This window comes from Tachyglossus aculeatus, assembly GCF_015852505.1.
Source record: "Tachyglossus aculeatus isolate mTacAcu1 chromosome 12 unlocalized genomic scaffold, mTacAcu1.pri SUPER_6_unloc_1, whole genome shotgun sequence".
Taxonomy (NCBI): Eukaryota; Metazoa; Chordata; class Mammalia; order Monotremata; family Tachyglossidae; genus Tachyglossus; species Tachyglossus aculeatus.
This window is the reverse complement of record NW_024044828.1, coordinates 15907801-15932831: the sequence shown is the minus strand read 5'-3', so window position 1 is coordinate 15932831 and position 25031 is coordinate 15907801. Positions and strand designations below refer to the sequence as shown.

Sequence of the window (25031 nt, the reverse complement as noted above, 5' to 3'; positions counted from 1 at the left end):
CCCACTTTCCTCACCCCTTGCTGCCCACCCCACGGGAAGGGCTCCAGAAGCCCTGCTTCCTTGACTTCCGCTGCCCAGATGCTCTGGAGGAAAACAGGCATGACCTGTTTAGGGGAAAGGTTGGTCAAAAAAGGGTGTCAAGGGCCCCACAATCATCACATATTTGAGTGGAGAATCCTCATCTACTTGCTTCCCCCACCCCACTCTTGGTAAGGTTAGGGCAATCAACCCCAAAAAGGAGGTAGCTCTACGGATGAATCTTTTTTAAAAAAAAATGGTATTTCTTAAGTGTTTACTATGTGCCATGCACTGTATTAAGTACTGGGGTAGATTCAAACTAATCAGGTTGGAAATAGTCCCTGAACCACATGGGGCTCACAGTCTTAATCCCCATTTTACAGATGAGGTAACTGAGGCACAGAGGAGAGAAGTGGCTTGCCCAGGATCACACAGGAGAGAAATGGTTGAGCCGAGTTCAGAACCCAGGTCCTTCTGACTCCCAGGACTGTGCTTTATCTACTAGGCCACACTGCTTCTTTCTGTGCCAGGGTGGATTGACCCCAAGTACTCCCCTCAGTTGGCAATGTCAGGGCTGGCTGATTGCTGCCCTGTAATTTTGTTAAGAACTCCAGATCTTGTGAAGGAGTGTGAGAAGAGGAAGCCCTAAGCTCACATCCAAAAGGCAAAGACTTTTAGGTTTGAACTTAACTTTATTCTCCTTCCAGGCTGATGCTTGGTCACCTGTGATTTCCTTGAACTGGCTCCCAGATCCATACCAGGATTACCGCCTTATCACCATGTCTACACAGGTTTCTGAGGAGGAAGAGGAGGAGGAGGGTGGGCTAGGGCCACCCTCTGGTCCTGGGAACAGGACACCAGGAATGAATTTTGGGCTGGCGGGGCTGGGGAATGCTGTTAAAAGTCTTTAGGCGACGTAAACATGGGATGATGCTTGAACCTGAAAGAGAACCGAGATGGCAGGTCCAAAGGGTCCTTTGCTTCCAGCCGATCCCTAATCCCCGCACTCAGCCATTCAGCGGCCTGCTCCGGCCTGGTCCTCGGCCTCTCTGGACGTCTGCCCCGGGGCCTCCCGATCTAACAGCACCGGTAGGGCCTTTGGTGGTGGTGGTGCGGGTGGGTGGCGGGCAGGGAGGAGGTGTCAATCCCCTGAAAGTCCACGTTCTAGCCTGGTGCACAAGCAGAGTTCTGAGACCTTGGCAGGGCCTGGATTTTCAGGGTTCAACCCAGGCACGACCATGTACAATCTGGGACTGACATTTAAAGGAGGCCACCAGGTAGCTCTGGCTGGGGTCCAGAAGCGTAATCGGATTCGACCCCCTGTCTTGTATGGGTCCAGGTTTCAAGTGATTTCAGCTCAGGTGCTACCAGGGGACAATTTACATTTAGGCTTTCTTCTTGGCTTTGGTTTCAGCACCCCTTAAGCTCAGTGGGAATGAAACCAGAATGAAAAGAATATTTAAATGCGCACTTAGCCTCCTCCCTCCCCTTCACTCTCACACCGGCTGGGGGCCAGGGGAAGGCTGCCCAAATCCGCCTGGCCACCCCTGGGCTCAATTTTGTGCCAGCACATCCTGGTTTCACAGCGGGGCTTAATTTCTACTGTTAGAGGTGTCAGGATAAGGGACTGCCAAGCCCAGAGGTGCTAGGGCCGAGCCCTGGTACAATTTCATTTCTGCTCCCCAGTAACAGTAGGAATAGCTGTGGTATTTTTCAATGCGGATTATGTACCAAGCATTGTGCTAAACACTGAGGTAGATTCAACAAATCAGATGGGACTAAGCCCTCATTTCCTCTTCTCCCACTGTTACCCTTGTGCTTGGATTTGCTTCCTTTTTTCACTCATCCCTCAGCCCCACAGCGCTTAGGTACACATCCATAATTTATTTATATTAACATGTATATCCTCCTCTAGACTGTAAGCAGGGAATGTGCTTACCAACTCTGTTATATTGTTGGTAACAACCGCTTAGTATAGTGCTCTGCACACTGTAAGCACCCAATAAATACAGTTGATGGACTGACACCGCCCTACATGGGGCTCACATTCTAAAAGGGAAGGAGAGCGGGCAAACTGTCTCCATTTTATAAATGAGGAAACTGAGGCCCAAGGAAGTTAAGCAACTTGCCCAAACTCATAGATCTGTGTGTGATTAGGACTCAGGTCTGTGGACCCAATCTTGTGCTCTTTCCACCAGGCCATGCTGCATCTCACTGGCCACAGTGCTTCTGTGTATGCAGTGACACTCAGGTGTGCAAACTTTCATTACACCCCCACCCCAGGTGTGCAGGGGGAGACAGAGAACAAAACCAAACATATTAACAAAATAAAATAAATAGAATAGATATGTACAAGTAAAATCAATCAATCAATCAATCAATCGTATTTATTGAGCGCTTACTGTGTGCAGAGCACTGTACTAAGCGCTTGGGAAGTACAAGTTGGCAACATATAGAGACAGTCCCTACCCAACAGTGGGCTCACAGTCTAGAAGGGGGAGACAGAGAACAAAACCGAACATACTAACAAAATAAAATAAATAGAATAGATATGTACAAGCAAAACGGGGATTAAAACTGTGAGCCCCCTGTGGGACAACCTGATCACCTTGTAACCTTCCCAGCACTTAGAACAGTGCTTTGCACACAGTAAGCACTTAACAAATACCATTATTATTATTTTATTGTCTTGGCAACACGAGTGAGGTGGGTTTGGTGTATGTGGGGCCCGTGACAGTTTGGTGTATGTGGGGCCCGTGATGAGAATTCCATCAGGAACGACAGTTGAGCCTCAGTTCTGAGACATTGGGGCCGAGAACTTTTGCGGAGGAACTGACGATAGTGCTAGCAACAGAAGTGGCCTCGCTCGCTCTCTCTGGCCTCTGTCCGTTAAATTTCCATTGGGGTCTGGAGCGCAACAGGTGAGTAGGTGGGCAGGGATGCCTCCACGTTGAAAATTGTGTGTGTGCGATCTTCAGCCATGCTATCTGGCCTTGGGCAGATCCAAGACCAGAACTTCACTATGTCCAAGACTGAACTCCTTATCTTCCCTCCCAAACCCTGTCCTCTCCCTGACTTTTCCGTCACTGTAGATGGCACTACCATCCTTCCCGTCTCACAAACCCGCAACCTTGGTGTCACCCTCGATTCTGCTCTCTTGTTCACCCGACACATCCAATCCGTCACCAAAACCTGCCAGTCTCACCTCCACAACATCGCCAAGATCCACCTTTTGCTCTCCATCGTAACCGCTACCTTGCTGGTTCAATCTCTCTTCCTATCCCGACTGGATTACTGCATCACCCTCCTCTTTGATCTCCCATCCTCCTGTCTCTCCCCACTTCAGTCTATACTTCGCTTTGCTGCCCGGCTTATCTTTGTACAGAAACGCTCTGAGCCTGCTACCCACCTCCTCAAAAATCTCCAGTGTACGCCTGTCAACCTATGAATCAAGCAAAAACTCCTCATTCTTGGCTTCAAGGCTCTCTATCACCTCGTCCCCTCCTGCCTCACTTCCCTTCTCTCCTTCTCCAGCTCAGCCAGTACCCTCTGCTCCTCTGCCGCTAACCTCCTCACTGTGCCTCGTTCTCGCCTGTCCTGCCATCGACCCCTAGCCCACGTCCTTCCCCTGGCCTGGAATGCCCTCCCTGCCAAGCTAACGCTCTTCCTCCCTTCAAAGCCCTACTGAGAGCTCACCTCCTCCGGGAGGCCTTCCCCGACTGAGCCCCCCTTTTCCTCTCCTCCTCCCCATTCCCCCCGCCCTACCTCCTTCCCCTCCCCACAGCACTTGTATAAATTTGTACAGATTTATTACTCTATTTACTTGTACATAGTTACTATTCTATTTATTGTGTTAATGATGTGCATTATAGCTATAATTCTATTTGTTCTGATGATTTTGACACCTGTCTACATGTATTGTATTGTTGTCTGTCTCCCCATTGTTGGGTAGGGACTGTCTCTATATGTTGCTAACTGGTACTTCCTAAGTGCTTAGTACAGTGCTCTCAGCGCTTAGAACAGTGCTTTGCACATAGTAAGCGCTTCATAAATGCCATTAATATTATTATTATTATTAATAAATACAATTGAATGAATGAATGAACAAACCCAGATCGCCCGATTCCCCAAGCAATACTCTTTTAACTGGACCAAAAGTGGGGCCGAAGGATATGTATAATAAGCCTGCTTGCTAGAGGCTTATATTGTATTGCTCTGGCCTAAAACTCATTTGCCAAGTCACTGCAGATAGCCACAGGGCCATTCTGACTGTTCTATTATGGGCTCTTTAGCACTTCAGTTAAAGAACTACTAAAATCACATCTGTTCGGGGAAGTCTTCCTGATTAATCTCTCCCCCACTGACACCACCTATCCTTGTCTTTTTCTTCTATTGCAGCCTCCCAAGTATTCAATACAGCGCTTGGCACCCAGAAAAGGTGCAATAAGTGGTTCTACATCCAGGGTAAGCCTTTCTTATAGAAGGTAACCGGTAAACACCCGATACAGGGCTCTCCACACTGTGGGTGCCCAGAACAGTACTTTGCACACTGCAGACATCTAGTAGAGTGGTTAGTACAGTGCTTTGTTCACAGTAAGCGCTCGATAAATACGATTGAATGAGTAGAGTGATCTGCACCCATTAAATGTGTAGTACAGGACTCTATTATACAGTAGGAGTCCAGTGTAGGGCTTTGTACATGGTAGATATCCAGTACAGGGCTTTTCACACCGAAGATGCTCAATATACACTGATGATGGCAGTAATGATGATGTCTCTGATTAGTCAGAGAAATTCCTGGGGACCTCCAGGGTGTCTGTTTGAAGCACCCAATCTCCCCAAGGAGCATCCGCTTGCAACTCTATCCCTTCCCTGCTGCCTCTATCCTCTCCAAGACCCTTTTCAGGCCCAGGATGGCAGATGGGGGTCCAGAAATCTCAATCAGTCAGTCAGGCAATCAGTCAGTCAATTATATTTACTGAGCACTTACTGTATGCCGAGCACTGTACTAAGCACTTGGGGGAGTACAATACAACAGTAAACAGACACATTCCCTGGCCATGACAAGCTTACAGTCTAGAAGTGGAGACAGAAATTAATATCAATAAATTACAGCTATGTTCATAAGTGCTGTGGGGCTGGAAGAGGGGATGAGTGAATGGAGCAAATAGGACAATGCAGAAAAGAGTGGGAGAAGAGGAAATGAGGGCTTAGCCAGAGAAGACCTCTTGAGGGAGATGTGCCTTCAATAAGTCTCTGATGAGGGGAGTGTCATTGTCTGTCGGTTATGAGAGGGGAGTCATAGGGCAGGGTTGGGTGGGGAAGCTCTCTCAGGGAGTCAAGTTGGGGAAGAAAGGTGAGGTCAGCGATTCAGAGCCAGGGAGCTGGGGACACATGGTTGGTTGGGAAGCAGGAGGTGGGGACCGGTCTGGTATAGTGTCAGGGTCACCCAGCCGGACAGTGCAATGTGCAGGGCACATCGGCGGCTGGGCAGCCGTGGGATGTTGAAGAACCTGAGCCCCCAGTTTCCCCCCAAACCTCATCAAGCTCCCGGACCTCCTAGTTCTGGGCACCTGGGTCTCACCCACCTCCCTTGTAGTTCGAAGCTCTACATCATCTGGGGTTGGTTTCTTGTTTCCATCCAGTGATAGAAACTCTCCTCCGGGCTTGAAGGGAGGAAAAGAACAACCAATATATTGTTAAGGAGACCCACTATGCTGAGATGCTCCCCAGGAATTACTCTGGCCCCTGATTTTCCCCAGCTCCCCACTACCACCCCAGCTCTGCCCTTCCACTAACCCCCACACTAGTATTTCTGGACATATCTACTTACACACCATTCTAGTAAAGCGCTTAATCTTCTACAGGTTAATTTTTCTTTCTCTCCTTCCATCAGTAGATTACCATGTTTCTGTCTCACCACTCAACCGTATAATCCTAGGTAGCAATATTATGTCTTCTAATCCTATTGTACTTTTGCAAATTCCCAAATTCTTAGTACCATACTTGGCACAAAATATGCGCTCAGTAATGGACTGTGTTCAACCTGATTATCTTGTATCTACCCTAGTGCTTAGAAAAGTGCCTGGAACGTAGAAGTGCTTAATAAATACCATTAAAATAATTTTTAAAAATGCTATTGATTGATAGATCAATTGATTCTAGGATCAGTCCCCTTAATGGGAGCTGGCTAATGAGTCAGATTATGTGAGGGCAGTGGAGGCTTATGGTATAGCAGCACGACTTAGTGGAAAGAGTACGGGCTTGGAAGTCAGAGGATGTGGGTTCTAATCCCAGTTCCACCACTTGTCTGCTGTGTGATCTTGGGCAAGTCACTTCACTTCTCTGGGCCTCAGTTACCTCATCTGTAAAATGGGGATTAAGACTGAGCTTCACGTGGGACAACCTGATTACCCTATATCTACCCCAGCACTTAGAACAGTGTTTGGCATATAGCAAATGCTTACCAAATACCATAATTGTTATTATAATTATCGTAGCTGAATTATAAACCCCCTGAGAGCAGGGATCTTGTCTTCTACCTCGATTTTCCTCTCCCAAGAGCTCTTCACACAGTAGGTGCTCAATAAATACCGATGGTGATGATGATGATAGACTCTCCTGCCAGGAACTCTAGATAAGCCTCAGACCTGAGGCTTGAGAAGCAGCGTGGCTTATTTGGAAAGAGCCTGGGCTTGGGAGTAAGAGGTCGTGGGTTCTAATCCTGCCTCTGCCACTTATCAGCTCTGTGACTTTGCACAAGTCACTTAACTTCTCTGTGCTTCAGTTACTTCAACTGTAAAAGGGGGATTAAGACTGTGAGCCCCATGTGCGACAACCTGATTACCTTGTATCTACCTCAGTGCTTAGAACAGTGCTTGGCACATAATAAGCGCTAACAAATATCATTATTATTATTATTACTGAGGGCCAAGAACCTATGTGGAGGAATGGGTGATTGTGCCAGGGACTTGTGCGCTAGCTCCTACTCACATTCTCTCCTCCTTGCCCATCATGTATCTGCTGGGGCACAGAGGGCCACGATCCAGTGTGTGGACAGGGGTGCAATGCACTGTTAAGCGCATGTGCCATCTTCTTCACCCATGTTAGCCTGGTCTGGGCAGAACTGGGACTAGAATCCCGGTCTCCTGATTCCCACAGCAGTGCTCTTTCCCCTGGACCAACAGCAGAGCTCAATAAATTCTGTTTGAAAGTTTTCCAACCAGATCATAAGCTGGCCCTGAAGGGGTATGGGGTAGGTGAAACTTCTCATCTCCTAGAGAGGTGAAGCGGGTGCTGACAGGCATAGCCATGCCTTTTTCTTGCATGGAACACGGGAGGTGCTTTGAGACTGTGAGGGTGCGGGTATTTCTGGGAAACTGAACCTTTTGATTAACTGTATATCCAATTATTTACTCTGACTCCACTATTTGTAATTCATTTTACTCTTGTCTCTCCCATTACAGTGTAAGTCCCATATGGGCAGGGTACATGTCTTTCTCAGGAGCTTAGGGGAGTGGGCTGTCAATAAATACAATATTTACTCTTTTTTATGGTATTTGTTAGGCACGCACTATGTGCCAGGCACTGTACTAAGTGCTGAGTAAGATGCAAGGTTGGACACAGTCCGTGTCCCACCTGGGGCTCAAAGTCTTAATCCCCATTTTACAGATGAGGTAACTGAGGCACAGAGAAGTAAGTGACTTGCCCATGGTCACACAACAGACCAGTGGTGGAACTGGGATTAGAACCCAGATCCTTCTGACTCCCAGGCTTGGACTCTATCCACCAGGCCGCACGGTTTAACAAATTCCCCAAACATAATTATTATTATTATTATTATTATAATTATTGATGGTGAGGCCCAAGGCAAGACCCCAGTGGGTTGACGTCAACATTACCTTAAAAGAGTAGGGATAATGGATGATGAAGAGATCGAGATAATCCAGTTGCAGGTACTTCAGCGATTGCTCCAGACCTTTCCGAACCAACTCTGGGCGGTGATAAGTGGACCACAGCTGGAGCGATTCAAAGGACCAAAGTCAAGGTCAGAGATAACTGTTCTTCCAGGACCGTTCTCCTGATAGTTTGTAAGGATTGCCTCTACTCCACAAGGTTGGGTACTCCTATAACCCCATATTTAGGACAATGCACTAAATTCTTTCCTGTGTCTGACACGGAGCACACACACACAGCCGACACCGACACCGTGTCCCGCCGTATCCGAACAAGCTTGTGTTGCTAGACCAACGTTTCCTAATCCACCAACAGTGTTCAAGCCAGCCCACATCATAGCAAAATCACGCACCACGGCAGAACTGTTCTAGTCATTGTGGATGTGGGGAAGAGTGGGATAAAGCCACTTACCTTCCCGGTGTAAAATATGTCCTCCCTCTTGACGGTGCCATCTGCCATCTTAGCTCGGAAGGCCTTTCCCACTGCCCCTTCATTCCCGTACACAAGGGCTCCATCAAAATGGCGGAAACCACCTTCAATAGCCACTTTAATAATCTCCTCAGATTTCATATTTTCATCCTGCCAATTAAAAGGGAGGGAGTGAACCAGTGGGAAAAATGTGCCCTAGAGAATAGTCTCAGGGCTACCAATCCTTCCCGTGGTTGTAGCTATGGGACCTGTAAAAACTCAGTCACCAAGACAGTCACCAAGGCCATTGAGGAGCACGAGTTTCAGATAGCTGCTCTACACCCTGGCACCTTTTGCTGAGGAGCCTCCAGCTACTCACACAGCACTGTCCCATCTGGAGGACCAAGGTCTGGCAAACTGGAATCGTGGCCACGAGCCGCAGCGAGGGTAGGACCAGGCCAGATAGGCGGATTCTATTTACTAAGATGACCAAGAGCCCTGTGATACCTGGAATCTTCCACCCAAAAGATAATAATTGTGATATTTATAAGGGCTTATTATGTGATTTGCCCTAGGGCAATCAATCATATTTATTGAGTGCTTCTTAAGTGCAGAGTCCTTTACTAAGCACCTAGGGAGGTACAATATAACAGAGTTGATAGACCCATTCCCTGCCCTTAGGGAGCTGTTAAGCCACCCTGGCCCTTCAGTCTCGCACTTGCAATCGCTCAGACCCCCTCAGATCAATCAGTCAATCAATCAAGTGGTGATTTTTTAAAATGGAATTTGTTAAGTGCTTACCTTGTGCCAGGCACTGTACTAAGCATTGAGGGAGATGCAAGCTAATCAGGTTGGACACAGTCTATGGCCCTCATAGGGCTCACAGGCTTAATCCCCAATATACAGATGAGGTAACTGAGACACAGAGAAGTTAAATGACTTGCCCACGGTCTCCTGGCAGACAGATGGCGGAGCCGGGATTAGAACCCAGTTCTTCTGACTCCCGGGCTCATGCTCTATCCATGAGCCCATGCTGCCTCTCTCTGATGCAGTTACTGTGTGCAGAGCAATGTACTAAAGTGTTTGGGAAAATACAAAACAAAGAATCTGTAGACATGATCCCTGCCCATAGGGAGCTTGCATTCTACAGTGGGAGTTGGACAGTAAAAGAAATTACAGATAGGAAAAGAACACCTGGCTTATGTCTCCTTGAATCATGGGAAAATCTGATCCGGACCCCGCCTCCGGAGGCCTGGAAGGCAGCAGTAAACCTCTCCGGCCCAACAGATTGCAAATAAGTCAGCCCCGAGTGGGCTCACTTACCGGACTGATGACAGAGGTCCCAAAGCCAAGCACGGGGATTCGGTTCCCATCATTCAGTTTCACACGGTAGTTTCGGTCAAAATCCATGGTAGATGGCTGGAAATGGTCCGTCCTAGAGTGAAGGGAGGAGACAAGAACTCTGTTGGACTTTGGGTTGAAATGAGGATGAGAAAGCGGCAGTCAGGCCGCCCTGTGTGGGGATGTGGGTTTTGGGGTGGGAGAGAGGGAGGAGCACGGCCTTGGCTGCAGTGGGAGGGAGGCAAGTCGTCCGACCCTGCTTTCACCTTAGATAGTGCTTTCAGTGCAAGCTTACAAACGACCGGCTGACTGATTGACCCAATTCATTCATTCATTCAATCGTATTTATTGAGCGCTTACTGTGTGCAAAGCAATGGACTAAGCGCTTGGGAAGTACAAGTTGGCAACACATAGAGACGATCCCTACCCAACAGCAGGCTCACAGTCTAGAAGGGGGAGACAGAGAACAAAACAAAACATATTAACAAAATAAAATAAATAGAATTAACATGTACAAATAAAATAAATAAATAAATAGAGTAATAAATACGTGAGGGGAAGGAGGTAAGGGGGGATGGGGAGGGGGACGAGGGGGAGAAGAAGGAGGGGGCTCAGTCTGGGAAGGCCTCCTGGAGGAGGTGAGCTCTCAGTAGGGCCTTGAAGGGAGGAAGAGAGCTAGCTTGGCGGATGTGCGGAGGGAGGGCATTCCAGGCCAGGGGGAGGACGTGGGCCGGGGGTTGACGGCGGGACAGGTGAGAACGAGGCACGGGGAGGAGATTAGCAGCAGAGGAGCGGAGGGTGCGGGCTGGGCTGGAGAAGGAGAGAAGGGAGGTGAGGTAGGAGGGGGCGAGGTGATGGACAGCCTTGAAGCCCAGGGTGAGGAGTTTTTGCCTGATGCATAGGTTGATTGGTAGCCACTGGAGATTTCTGAGGACCACTGGAGATTTTTGCGAACAGCCGGGACCCAGTCCACTCCACCATGGGACCGAGGATGCCCATTTTTCCCCGAGGGAGGGAATCAGATGAAATCTGGTTCCAAAGCATTTTTACCGTGACAGGAATGGGTTGGGCTTCCAGATGGAAGTTGGGGACATCCGTGAATGGTTCCTTCACCCCACAAATATAACAAGTTTCAACTCACAGTCTCCACTCCCAAGAGGTGCTCGGAATTGCCGGCCAATAGATTCTCTGGCTTCAAAGTTACAAAAAACTGCTGCAGTCCACTACCCACTGCTTTAGGAGAGGAAGGACTGTTCAGAATTTGTTTAGGTGGGTTGTTCCTGGACCAGATGTTCCCCTTCCTCATTCTCTCCCTCTGCACTCGTCCTTTAATTCTGCCCCTGCTTCTCCCTTTCTTCCCTCTCCTTCTCCTCCTCCTCCTCCCCCTATATTGCCCATTGGCTGACTGCTGCTGGGTGGATCTATCTATGTAAACACTTACGTAGTTAAGAAGACAAGGCACTCTTCCAAACTATTACCCTAGCAGAATGTCATGGGTCTTAGCATTTTGTCACAAGCACCTGGTCTCGGACTCAACATTTGGTGCTTGACAGTTCTTGTTTTGAGGCTATAAGTACCTCCCTGCTTCTTTTAATAATTAAAACAATAATGACAGTATTCACTTCACTTCTTCACTTCTTCACTTCTCTGTGCCTCAGTTACCTCATCCATAAAATGGGGATGAAGACTGAGCCCCATACGAGACAGGGATTATGCCCAACCCAATTACTTTGTATCTACACTAGTGCTTAGCACAATGCCTGGCACATATTAAGCACATACCAAATTACCAAATATTATTATTATTATTATTACATCCTCTGGTACTCCCCATGATCACAGACATATAGCACACCATGTCCAGTGGATGCTGGCAAAGCTCTCTGCTTTGCTCGGTAGGATGCTAGGGTTATGTTTTCCCAACATCCCAGGAAGGCTGCTGGCAAATTTTGAAAAATTCCCCAGTGATCATGCCAAATCATTTGTGGTCTGCTCTGCTTTGCGGTATATTCTTTCCCAGCACTTAGAACAGTGCTTTGCACATAGTAAGTGCTTAACGGATACCATCATTATTATTAGAGGGTCAGATTCAGCCTGCACAATAAGAATGACAAGTCCACTAAAATCCCAGGAGGAACCTGATGCCATTCTTGAGATTCCTTGTGAAGTGGTGAGGTTCTCTGGATCGAAAAGGCCAGCCTCCCTCCAAGGGCGGGGGTTCGAATCCCAGGCCTAGCAGGGAGGCAGAAGCAGTTTCAATCGCCTCCGTTGGTGTGTGTCTGGGGGGGAAGAGTTTGGGGGATTGAATGTGGCGGTCTGCTCGTATGGCTGATCCTTTCCCATTTGGTGTCTTCCAGCAACGGTGCTGCTGGTCGGCTGATGTTCTGATGAGCTAAAAGAATGCTGGGCTCAGGGGTTGGAAGGTACTGACTGATCATGGCAGTAGTTACCATGATGACTGGGCTGACATCTATAAGACAGGGAAAAAGCTGCCCTGAACTTTGGCCAGAGCGGCTGCTAGTAGTCCATCTTAGGACAGTGATAGGTTGCTGCAAAACTTCTCTTCCTGCAAACCTACATAACTTTAACCAGTAGAAGCTTCTGTGCTCTGGAAGGTGAAAGAAGTAAATGGTGAAAGAGAAAAGAGTAAAAGAGAGTAAATGGTGTAGCTGTAGTTCCCTTACTGTGCCCTAGATAGTAAGCTCCTTTGTATAATTCCAAAGACCTAGCAGATTTCTATATACAAAGGAGAGTGCTATGACCAAATGTCAGTGCCATCATTTGTCTGGAAACAGGGCTAGGGGTAGAGATGGGGGCAATATTCTCAATATATCCTATGCTTGGAAAACCTTGTGTTTTGGTATGAACCGAATCATCATCACACGACTGTCACAGCAGTCGGAAGAATGTTCCCGAATTCCACAACAGCTTTGTATCCAAAACTTGATTTTGTGATCTTATTCTCACTGAAAGAAGTTTTAAAAGGACTTTTCCCCTGTCCTCCCAAATAGAATTTTTCCTTCCCCAGCTTGTAACACATCTAGGGCTTTATCAGAATTAAAATTTTGGGCTGGTGAAGAGTTGAGGCTCATAGTGAACAGCTTAGTTTGTTCATTCTGCAAGGTCACTGATATTTGGTTTAGAGCAGGGGGGTGATGAATTATAAATCATGATTTATTCCTGTGAACATACCGTTTATCTCTTAAAAGGCTCTGCATCAGTGAAGGTGAAATTGCAGCAATCTGTGGTGATAAAGAAGCTGCTGCTTTGTATGTTTTTTCTAAGGTCTTCACAGAGGCTTTCTGTGCATTTTCCCCACCAGCAGGACAACGTTATTCACACCACAGACAGATTTCCAAATTTTTTAGGAAACAATTTTAGAGTTGCACAAGTCGTGAACTCTCAGTAAAGGAGATGAAAGACATTGAAATTAGGACATGGAAATGGGCACGGTTTGTACTAAGAAGTTTGTCCTCTTTCAGTCTTGGGGTTCCAAGATGTCGCTGTCGATGGGGACTGCATCTGTGGCTGCTGAGGGTCTTCAGTAAGGAATTTTTTGCACCCTTGCACACACGGGTAAAAATTCCAGAATGAGAAGACTGGGCAGAGAAACCTTTCTAGAGCAGCAAGACATTCAGGGGCTTGAGAGCCTCTCTTTCCACCTTGAAAAGTTTTAAAGATGCTTTTAAAGGGTTATATCATGGAACTTCGTAGAATAGTGAAGTTCTAGCAAAGCTACCCTTTTGACTATGAACTCCCTGTGGGCAGGAATATGTAGGTTGGAAGGAAGCTAGTTTCTCAAAGATGCAGGAATTAGAGAAAAACACAAAAATGGCCAGGTGAAAGAAGACCCCTCTATTATTTTGTATTTGATTTGACTAAAATGGAGTTAGGGTCCCTTTGTTGTAGCATTCAGAAGTTTGTGAATCAACATGCAAATTAGAAATGCTTTAGTAATTCAAGTTAAACAGTCCTGCAGCCCACAGGCCTTGTCCACCACAAAATTCTTGCCTTCCCACTCAAATCTTGTCCTCCACCCAACCTTCCGATCACTCCAAACAACACCACCATTCTCCCTCTCTTACAAGCCCATAATCTTTCACCCACATCCTCAGTCCATCACCAAATTTTGTCAATTCTTCCTTCATAACATCCTTAGAATCCACCCCTTTTTGTCTAATCAAACTCACTGATCTAAGCACTCAGATCCCACCTTGACTACAGCATCAGCCTCCTCGCTGACCTCCTTAGCTCCTGTCTCTCCCCACTCCAGTCCTAACTTCGTTCTGCTGCCCAAATCATTTTTCTAAGAAAAGGTTTTGTTCACATCTCCCCACTCCTCAAAAATCCCCGAAGGGTGCCCATGCTTCTCCAGATCAAACAGCTGGTTTCAAGACACTCAGTCAGCTCTCCTGCTCTGGCCTGACCTCTCTAATCAACCCATCCTGCACACTTCAGTCCTTTAAAGCCAACCTACTGGCTGTACCTCCATCTCCCTGTCTCGTGACTGACCTCTTGATCAAGACTTTCATTCATTCAATCATATTTATTGAGCGCTTACTGGAACCCCCTCCCTCTTCATATCTGACAAACCAACACTCTCCCCACCTTCAAATCCTTCCTAAAATCTTATCTCCTCCAAGAAGCCACCCGTGACTAACCCCTCACTTCCTCACCTTATTTGTCCTCCCCTCTGTGTGGCTTATAATAATAATAATGACATTTGTTAAGCGCTTACTATGTGCAAAGCACTGTTCTAAGCGCTGGGGAGGATACAAGGTGATCAGGTTGTCGCATGTGGGGCTCACGGTCTTAATCCCCATTTTACAGATGAGGTAACTGAGGCACAGAGAAGCTAAGTGACTTGCCCAAGGTCACATGGCTGACAATTGGTGGAGCCGGGATTTGAACCCATGACCTCTGACTCCCAACCCCGTGCTCTTTCCACTGAGCCACGCTGCTTCTCTTATGCACCACAGACATAGTAGACTTGATTCTCCACACTTGAGAATCTTATAGCTTTGGGAGGCAAGGCAGATGCTGAAATAATTTTCATATAGAAGGGAGAAATGGTAATGTATATGAGAAATGCTTATTGAATGAGTTGATGTTTTCTAATAATAATAATAATTCCAGTACTCATTAAGCACTTACTACGTGTCAAGAACTGTTCTAAGTGCTGGGAGAGATACAAGTTAATCGTGTTGGACACAGTCCCTGTCACACACAGGGCTCACTGTCTAAGTAGGAGGGATTAGGATTAATCCCCATTTTTATTCATATTAATGTCTGTCTCCCCCTCTAGACTGTAAGCTCGTTATGGGCAGGGAACGTGTCTGCTAATTCTGTTATTATTATATTCTCCCGAGTGCTTAGTACAGTGCTCTGCACATAGTAAGGGCTCAATAAATACCATTGATTGGTTGGAGGTACCAGTCCTCTAGACCGTAAGCTTGTTGTGGGCAGGGAACGTGACTATCGACTCTGTTATGCTGCAGTCTCCCAAGCCCTTAATACCATGCTCTGCCCACAGTAAGCACTCAATAAAATATAACGTATTGACTGATTACCAGGAATCCAATCATATGGCAGACCAGGGTCCAGTCAGCACCAAAGCTGGATTTGTTCTCTACTCTCCTGGGAACCAGAAGAGGATGCTTCTGGCAACTTTTGGTTTTGGACAGAATTAAAGAAAGGGCCTGACCAGCTCTGTGATGTGGGTCTAAATGCCTTGTATCAGGGTACAGCTGAGGACTCCCAAACAGAAACACAAATCCTGTCTTTTCTAGGAAGAGACAAGAACAGATCTTGGGTAGTTTTACCAGAGCCCAGCCCAGAGTGGGTCTCTGCAATGCCCTTCAGAGGATGGACTATGGGCATACCTCACAGGAAGCCTGGACCTGCAACAGCAGGTACACAAACTATACTTTGTTGTGTGCTCATGTTTGATGTTTAAAACACCTGGTGCTCCATTTCCAACAATTTATGATGTGCACATTTATGATGTGCCGATATCACTGTGCTAAGCACTTGGAGTAGAAACACAATCATCAGATTGGGCACAGTTCCTGTCCCATATGAAGCTTAGAGGCTAAGAGCTTTTAAGAGTCATCCACTACATAGAAACTTTCTACCTCAAAATCAATCATATCTAGGGTTTTTAACAAGACATAAACTGGCCTGAGAACTGAAATCCAGAATGCTCTGCCAAACACTTTCTGGGAGACCTAGCGAAGAATGTATATCTGACAAGTTCCCTGCTTTCTCCAGAAGAAAAATAACATTTGCTTTCCTCACAAGCTTTGAGGACTAACTGATTATTTTTAAAAGAGCTCATGAAGTTTTGATATTGTGGCTATAAAGCAGTAGTGATTCTGAAAATGGGCCAAGTGTAGGGATGGAATGGGAAGCATAGACAGAGGGATTGAAAGAGAAGGTTTAAGCCTGGAGTATGAAAAATCCTGGATCTTGAAGAAACCATTTCAGTTCTCCCACCACAAAGGCATGTGCTGTCCCACAGGCATAAACTGGAAGATGTAGAATGGCTTTCTCCTGTTTCTACCACCTGCAAAGATTTTGAAACATCATCCTCCTTCCTGATTGTGCAGTTAACCATTTGGGCAGAAATGTGATAATTTGCAAAGCTTTGTTATTCTGGGTGTTTGTGCAACCTTCAGATTCCACTTAGTAGGTTACTGCTGACTTTTTAGTTTGTGCCTTTAGATAACCCTGAAATTCTGAAATTCAGGGGTCTGATCTGTAATTTAGTTTATTTTAGTGTCTTTCTCCCTTACTAGATTGTCAGCACTTTGAGGGCAGGTATCGTGTCTTCTAACTCTCTTAAGTGTTTAGTATCCATTGTACTGAGTGTGTTCTTAGTACAACTGTGAATATTAAGTTCTACCCACAGTAGCTACTCAGTCAATACTACTGATGGACTAATGGGTCTCAACACTCCAGAGGGAAGTAGATAGGAAGCTTCTCTGGTAGCTTTTGGTCCATAATAATGCTAATGATGGCATTTATTAAGCACTTACTATGTGCAAATCACTGTTCAAAGCACTAGGAAGGATACAAGGTGATCAGGTTGTCCCACGTGGGGCTCACAGTCTTAATCCCTATTTTACAGATGAGGTAACTGAGGCACAGAGAAGTTAAGTGATTTGCCCAAAGTCACACAGCTGTCCATCAAGTGATGCTAGTTATGCCACTTAGAGGGCAGGATATATTCAAGGTTGAAGATGATCACCTGCACGGTTACTGGGCTACTTTCTCGATCCTTCCTCTCCCTGATGGAAATGGTCTGGAAAATTTGGGAATTTTGAACAGATGGGGTGGAGGAAGCCAAGGGGACCAGTCAGAGCTTTTCTGTACTTTAGTTTGGATGTATTCTGGGTAAGAGTGGGTGAAAACATCTATTTCCTTGTCTATTCAGCTGCTTGTTCTATTTAAGGCTCCTTTCTGGCTCCCCTATTTGTCTTCTTTCATAGTTATTCCTTCAGGAAGCTTGTGTGGTTTCATCAATAACATCCATGCAGATAGCTCCCAAATCTCTCTCACCACATTTCACAATTCCTCTGACTGCAAGGTGTCTCAAGGATGTCCAACCAGCACCTCAAGATTAATATGTCAGAAACTGAACTCCTCATCTCCTCTCCCAGTACGTCCTGTTCACCTAACTTTCTCACAACAGTTGGCAACACTGCCACCCCTGCTGTCTCAAAATCCCACAACCATGGCATTACCTTTGCATCTTTGCTCTTATTTAACTCTGCTACTGCATGCTTCTAAATCCTGTCGATTTTTCTCCTCAACACTTCCCATATCTGCCCCTTCCCTTCCACCATTACCTTGGTAACGTCCTGCCTCTGGTCTGGAATGTCCTCCCTCCTCAAATCTGTCAGACAATCACTCTCCCCACCTTCGAAGTCTTACTGAAGGCACATCTCCTCTAAATGGCCTTCCCAGACTAAGCCTCCCACTTCCTCTTCTACCACTCCCTTCTGCATCACCCTGACTTGCTCTCTTTGTTCTTCCTTCCTCCCAGCCCCACAGCACCTATGTACAGATCTGGAATTTATTTATTTGTATTGATGTCTCTCTCCCCCGCTGTAGACTGTAAATTCATCGTGGGCAGGGAATGTGTCTGTTTATTGTTACATTGTACTCTCCAAAGCACTTAGAACACTGCTCTGTGTGCAGTAAATGCTCAGTAAATACCATTGAATGAATTTGGGAAAGAAGAACATGGCTAGGGTGGGGGCTGTTGCATTGAGCTGGCCACCTCCTCCTATATCCTCCTCCCTCCCAACTCCCAGAAGGGTCACAAGTTGGGCAAAGGGGCAAGGATTGGAACTACCTAGGGAGGGTAGGGGAGACACAGGTGATGCTCTTTTTACTAGGCACAAAATTCCCCTGGTCCTCCCCTTTAATCAAGGGCTCAATCGATTAATCACTATGAGGAGAGCACTGCTCTAAGCACTTGGGAGAGCACAATACAACAGAGTTAGCAGACCCATTCCCTGCCCATAACTCAGACCATCAGCTTTAGGAAAGCAAACACCCAGTTCTTGTTCCCAAGAAGTTTCTGAGCCCCCATTATTAAACCAAATCTCAAGGGTCTGAGAGGTGTTTGCGGACCAAATTCTTTAGTTCTGAGTCTCAGATACCAGTCCAGGCCTTATAAATGGAGTCTCCCTACTAACACCATAGCTGGACAGAAATGTTTTCTACGGTTTGTTTTGCTCAGAATCAATCTCTCCCTGCTCTGGTGGGGGTAGATGTGACTCAGAAACATCAGCTGCTTAGAGCTGCCATTTGGCATCCTTATTAACTCCATGCCCATTGCCTGTACCAGTTATTTTGGACTTTTAACTCCCTCTTCAAACCACCTGGCCCCCTCCCACTCATCTCTTGTCCCTAATGACCTTGCCCCATGCTTTATCGGTAAGATTGAGACCATCAGGCGTGATCTTTCTAAAATCTCCCCTTCTCCTCTCCTCCCTCCCTCTTCAACTCTCCATCTTTCCCAGCAGTATCTCGAGAGGAAATCTACCATCTCCTCTCAAAAACTATCCCCTCCACCTGCGCCTCCAAACCCATCATGTTGCACCTTCACCCTCCAATAGCTCCTTCACCACTGTTCCTTCACCACTTCACCACTGTTTTCAAACATGCTCATGTATTGCCTGTCCTAAAAAAAACCTTCTCTAGATGCCACATTTCCCTCTATCACCCCCTCCTACTATTTCCCTATTGCCCTCCTACTATTCCTCTCCAAACTCCTTGAGTGAGTTGTCTACAGCCGCTGCCTCCACTTCCTCCCCTCTGATTCTCTCCTCAATCCCCTCCAATTTGGGATTTCCACCCTCTTCACTCCATGGAAACAGCCATCTCTAAGGTTACCAATGACACTATCCTCTTCTTGTTCTCCTCTTATTTCTCTGGCTGCTCCTTCTTAGTCTCTTTCACAGCTTCCTCCTCTGCCTCTCACCCTCTAACTGTGGGAGTCCCTTGGGGCTCACTTCTGGGTTCCCTTCTATTCTCCATATACACTCACTCCCTCAGAGAACTCATTCACTCCCACAGCTTCAACTACCATCTCTATGGAGAGGATTCCCAAATCTACCTCTCCAGTCCTGAGCTCCCTCCTCTGCAGTCTCACATTTCCTTCTGCCTTCAGGACATCTCTACTTGGATGAACCTCTACCAATGAACTCCTCATATTCTCACTCAAAGCCTGTCCTCCCCAATTTTCCATCGCTATAGATGACACCACTATCCTCCCCATATCATAAGTTCACAACCTTGGCATTTATCCTCGACTCACCTCTCTCATTCAACCCACATATTATAGCTGTCACCAAACCCAGCTGGTTCTCTCAAGTCCGCCCTTTCCTCTCTATCCAAACGGCAGCAGGATCTTTCCGTACTTCCAATTCATTAATTAATTCATTCATCCATTCAATCATATTTATAGAGCACTTACTGTGTGCAGAGCACTGTACTAAGCGCTTGGGGAGTACAAGTTGGCAACATATAGAGACGGTCCCTAACCTGGGGGCTATTCCAGAAGCCCAGAGTGCTAGGAGGCCCATCCTCCTTGGCCCCCACTACCAAATACCCCCGCAACTCTTCATTATCTCGAGTCTTGAGGGGCTGGGAAGGGTTCGGATAATTGGAAGTCGCGATTGAGGACAGTGAGTCCTGTTAGTCAAATGCTTCCATCTCCCTCCCCTTTGTACAAAGGGGCTCTTCGGGAGCAAAATGCCTCTTTGAGTTCCCCTTTCTCTCCGTGTCCTGGCCCACTTTGTGCTGGAGGTATCCGCAGAGAGCACATAAGAGAAGTAAAGGGGTCTGGGTAATGAGCCCCTCGGTGGGGGGGACACATGTCGGTTGTCCAATTTGGGTTGTGAGGCCTGGAGGCAAGTCACTGAGTGCTGAGAAACACTGCACCTGCCGGAAAAAGCAGCATGGCCTAGAGGATAGAACACAGGCCTAGGAGTCAGAAGGATCTGGATTCTAATCCTGGCGGCCACTCGTCTGCTGTGTAACCTTGGACAGTACTTGTGTATTCTATTTATTTTATTAATGATGTGTATATTTATATCTATAATTCTATTTATTCATATTGATGCTATTGATGCCTGTTTACTTGTTTTGATGTCCGTCTCCCCCCTTCTAGACTGTGAGCCCATTGTTGGGCAGGGAATGCCTCTATTTGTTGCTGAATTGTACTTTTCAAGGGCTTGGTACAGTGCTCTGCACACAGTAAGCGTTCAACAAATACGATTGAATTAATTGAATGAATGAATGAAATTCTCTTGGTTTCAGTTACCTCATCTGTAAAATGGGGATTAAGACTGTGAGCCCCGTGCGGGACGTGCACTGTGTCCAACCTGTCCCTTTGTCTCTATCTACTCCAGGGCTTAGAACAGCACCTGACACACAGTAAGTGCTTAATAAATACCATTTGAAAACCAAAAAAAGGGAAAGCACAGAAGGAATTTGGTTCTGCAGCAGCTGCTGTTGATTCACATGCTACTGGGGCCTTGAGATACTTACGGAGGTGGGAATCACAGAATCCACCCTCACCCTAGGAAAGGGCAATGCAATCCCTGGCCTCCTCCATGCTGCACCTTCTTCCTCGCCTCTCTCATCCTGCAGCCCTGGGGTGAAGCAATCTTGCCATCTGTTTGACCCCATCCCCATATTCCTTGTTTGCCGACCAACCTCCACTACCATTTAGGGAGACCTGACACTATTCAGTCATAATTAGAGAAGCAGTGTGGCTCAGTGGAAAGAGAAAGGGAGTGGGAGTCAGAAGACGTGGGTTCTAATCCTGTCTCCACCACTTGTCTGCTGTGTGACTTCGGGCAAGCTGCTTAATTTCTCTGTACCTCAATTACCTCATCTGTAAAAGGTGATAAGGACAGCGCTCTGCACACAGTAAGTGCTCAATAAATATGATTGAATGAATGATTAAGGCTGTGAGCCCCTCTAGGGGTAACCTGATTACCTTGTATCTACCCCATCACTTAGAACAGTGCTTGGCACATAGTAAGCACTTAATACCATAATAATAATAATAATTATTATTATTCTTCACTGAGGCTTGTGGCTATCAAATTTGACCTGTTATGTAGCTTTAGGTTCTGGACGTTAACTACCTCACATATTTAGGCTTGTCCTGTCTCCCTGCTAAATAATCCGAGGGGAAAATTCTTTTTTTTTTCTTCTGCCATCTTACCGAGCTGCCTGGTGCAGTGCACTGGGTTATCAATAACTTTGATTAAATGACTGAAAAGACCACCTACTCCTGAATCCTCAGTCAGCTTCTCCTCTGAGAAGCTGCACACTTTCGGACACTTGGTATTCACCCCACCCTCAGCCTCACAGCACTCATGTACGTATCCATAATTTATTTATTTATTTATATTAATGTCTGTCTCCCCCTCTAGACTGTAAGCTCTTCTGTAAAATGGGGATTAAGACTGTGAGCCCCGGGCGGGACGTGCACTGTGTCCAACCTATCACTTTGTCTCTATCTACTCCAGGGCTTAGAACAGCCCTACACTTCACTTAGAAGTGAAATGCATACACAAAATGCATTTATTACTCTATTTATTTATTTATTTATTTATTTTATTTGTACATGTTTATTCTATTTATTTTATTTTGTTAATATGTTTTGTTTTGTTCTCTGTCTCCCCCTTGTAGACTGTGAGCCCACTGTTGGGTAGGGACCGTCTCTATATGTTGCCAACTTGTACTTCCCAAGCGCTTAGTACAGTGCTCTGCACACAGTAAGCGCTCAATAAATACGACTGAATGAATGAATGAATGTGATGTCCTCCAGTTTCAGGTCCTCACCATGGCCAACCTGACCTCATTTTTTGAATCCAAATGTTTTATGTATTGATTTTTTCAACTCTGTTGATCTATGTTCCTCTCCAAACTGCAACTTTAAGCCAGGCCCCTCCTACTGATCTACATGGTAGTGGAAGCTTATAAATAGCACCTTAGAGTAAAACCTTCTTCTCTTTTGCTCCACAAAGAGGAGAGGCATCTAGTGAACACATACCCAGTCCTGCTGACTGGTTCTGTTCATCCACCAACAATGAACTTTGTGACAGCTCGCCACATGCTGCTGAATGATGGGAACAAAATACCAGTGCTGGGATTTGGGACTTTTGGACTTATGAACGTAAGTACAGACATCCTTTTGTGGGATGCTTTCTCCTCTGGGCACTGCATCCCCCGCTAAGGGAACGGGGACTCATTATAAGCAGATTACACCAATCGATCTCTTTACCCCACCACTGGGGGGTTAAATTTGAGATTTATGAGGATCAAAAATAATCATTCTCAAGCTGGACTCCATGTACAACTTGTAATAAATGTGAATAATTGCCTAGACCACACATGCACAAAATTATCTATTGAAACAGCTAGTTTATTATGATGCTGAAGTTACTCTAGAAAATTGACAGTAACTCTTGGTTAAATAATTCTCACAAATAAATTAGCTATTCTTGCCCTTGTTACAAAGCTCCCTTTTTAAATTTAGAAGTCATTGTTTTGGTTAAAAAATGGAGAGCACTGTAACAAAATTGGTAGAAGAAAGGGAGGCAATGCAACTGGACCCCAGAAAGCAACATAGTCTAGTGGAAAGAAAACGAGAGTCAGAGGACTTGGGTTCTAATCCCAGCTCTTCCAGGTGATTACTAAGAGACCTTAGGCAAGTCACCTCACTTCTCTGGGCCTCAGTTACCTCATCTTTAAAAGGAGAATTAAATCCCCCTTCCTCTACCTTGGACTGTGAGCCCCATGGACAGAGGGACTGTGTCCAACCTGATAAACCTGCATCTACCCCAGTGCTTAGAACAGTACTTGTCATATAGTAAGCGCCTAACAAATACCATTCAAATCAAAACAAAATAAAACACTGACCCAGAACTGTTTAGCTCCAGTAGCCAAAGTGACACATAGCATCTGAATTGCCAGAGACTCTTCCCATTTGCCACAATATGAAATGATTGCTATTTCGAGGGCCCTGGGATCCAAGCATCACAATTACCTGTTGGCTTTTCCCCTGATGACTAAAGGGAACCCTTCCAGAGATCCCTCAGCTTCTAGTTGGTAACTGAAAGCAGTGAGCCCTCATGGAAAGAGTATGGATCTGGGAGCCAGGAGACCCGGGTTTTATTAGTTCCCGCTCTGAAAATGATCTGCTGTGTAACCTTGGGCAAGTCATTTACTCTCTCTGAGCCTCAGTTTCCTTATTCATAAAAAGGGGATAAGACACATGATCTTCTTACTTTTTGACTACAAACCTTGAATGGGACAAGGAATGTGTCCAATCTTGTACCTACTCCAAGACTTGGCATGTAGCAAGTTTTTCTTCTCCATCTCCTTCTCTTTTTCCTTCCACTTCTCCTTCACAATAACAATAATGATAGGAAATTCCTCATTCTTCCTAGCTTTGCCTTAAGTTAACTGGAAGAGGAAAGTGCAGCTTTTTTGGGTATGGTATTTGTTAAGCACTTATTATGCATAAAACACTTTTTACACATAGGCACAAGTTAATTAGGTTGGACACAGTCCCTGCCCTGCATGGAGCTCATGGTCTAAGTAGGAGACAGTACAGGTATTTAATCCCCATTTTACAGTAGAGAGAACTGAGGCATAGAGAAATTAAGTGATTTGCCCAAGATCACGCTGCAAGTAATTGGCAGGGCCTGGATTCGAACCTGTATTCTCTGTCTCTCAGACCTGTGTTCTTTCCACTAGGCATGCCACTTTCCAGCTTTGTACCTGGATGTCAAATAGGAGGCTTTGAATTTACTCAGGGTGTATCTCCTTTGCCCTAACAAACTACTTAGTCCTTGAAATAAATCCCGATTTCCAAAGAGTGCCTTATGTCCCAAATCAGTATCTTCTAGGAGGGAGAGCTCTTTGGTGATTCGATTAAACCGCACATGTGCTGCCATCCAAGAATCACTTCTTGGGGTATTAGAAAGTGCGGCCATATAGACATGTCCTTTTCATCGACTTTTCCTTTCATCTAAAATTTAAAAATTTTAATTTTGAATACGGCTTAGTGGAGTATCATTTTCCTCTGGTAAAATGTTACTCTGGATGCTGATGTCCAGTTTGGCAGAGACCTTGCTTTCCTGAACTTTCACTTATTGGTCCCTCTTGGGACCAATCCAATCCACATCCAATGAAAATTCTTTCTCCAGTTAACCTTTAAGTGGCGACATCTGACCTTGCATGGGTTGCAACCTTCAGAATTTTACAAAATAGTCCTCCTTCAAACAATTGCAGGATACTTTTAGTCCATGCCAGAGTCCACAAGAGTTGCCTCACTACTTTAAAGTCCCTTCTTCTTTCCAACATAGCTGCTGTTTGGCAAAGTGTAATTCTGCCTTGGCACTTTTCTTTCTATGGGTCCTTGGGTTAGTCATTAAGCTATGCTGTGCCTCAGTTACCTTATGTACAAAATGACGATTAAATATTGTTCAAACTGGTTATCTTGTAAGGACTCCAGCATTTAATACCGTTCACGCACATAGCAAGCACTTAACGAATACCATTTAAAAAAAAACAAAAGTAGATGCAAATGATGGTGAAAGTCACCCAGGGGTGTGTGTAACTGACAGGGCTAAGGTGAGACCCACATTCCTGGCTTCACTGTGCATACACAAAAAGGCTGCCCTCTTGTTTTTCCATCACGTTTGTCACCTCCTGTGTGCTGTCATGGATGTTATTAATTTACCTATCAGGAGGCAGAGATCTGGACCAGT

At 45.9% G+C, this 25031-nt stretch overlaps 2 protein-coding genes across 5 annotated transcripts in view; one reads left to right on the top strand and one right to left on the bottom strand.

The window, feature by feature from the left end:
* Positions 1-702: 702 nt before the first annotated feature.
* LOC119921003 (dihydrodiol dehydrogenase 3-like) lies at positions 703-11030 on the bottom strand. 4 transcript variants are annotated; one of them, XM_038741299.1, is made up of 6 exons: positions 10955-11030; positions 9706-9817; positions 8386-8553; positions 7920-8036; positions 5607-5684; positions 703-958 (listed from the first exon to the last, which is right to left on the bottom strand). In XM_038741299.1, exons 2-6 carry the CDS (start codon positions 9790-9792, stop codon positions 926-928), a joined length of 483 nt encoding a protein of 160 aa, XP_038597227.1. In that variant the 5' UTR covers positions 9793-9817; positions 10955-11030; the 3' UTR covers positions 703-925. The 4 variants fall into 4 exon arrangements, with proteins under 4 accessions (XP_038597227.1, XP_038597226.1, XP_038597228.1 ...); XM_038741298.1 differs by having other exon boundaries at positions 10865-11006; XM_038741300.1 differs by having other exon boundaries at positions 703-813; positions 10865-11006.
* The window catches only part of LOC119921004 (prostaglandin F synthase 1-like), a 34492-nt gene continuing 12330 nt past the window's right edge, over positions 2870-25031 (top strand). The window contains exons 1-3 of the mRNA XM_038741302.1: positions 2870-2939; positions 4417-4482; positions 22281-22429. Coding sequence (XP_038597230.1) covers positions 22343-22429 — 87 coding nt within the window. The 5' untranslated portion in view covers positions 2870-2939; positions 4417-4482; positions 22281-22342. The remainder of the gene's footprint in view (positions 2940-4416; positions 4483-22280; positions 22430-25031) is intronic.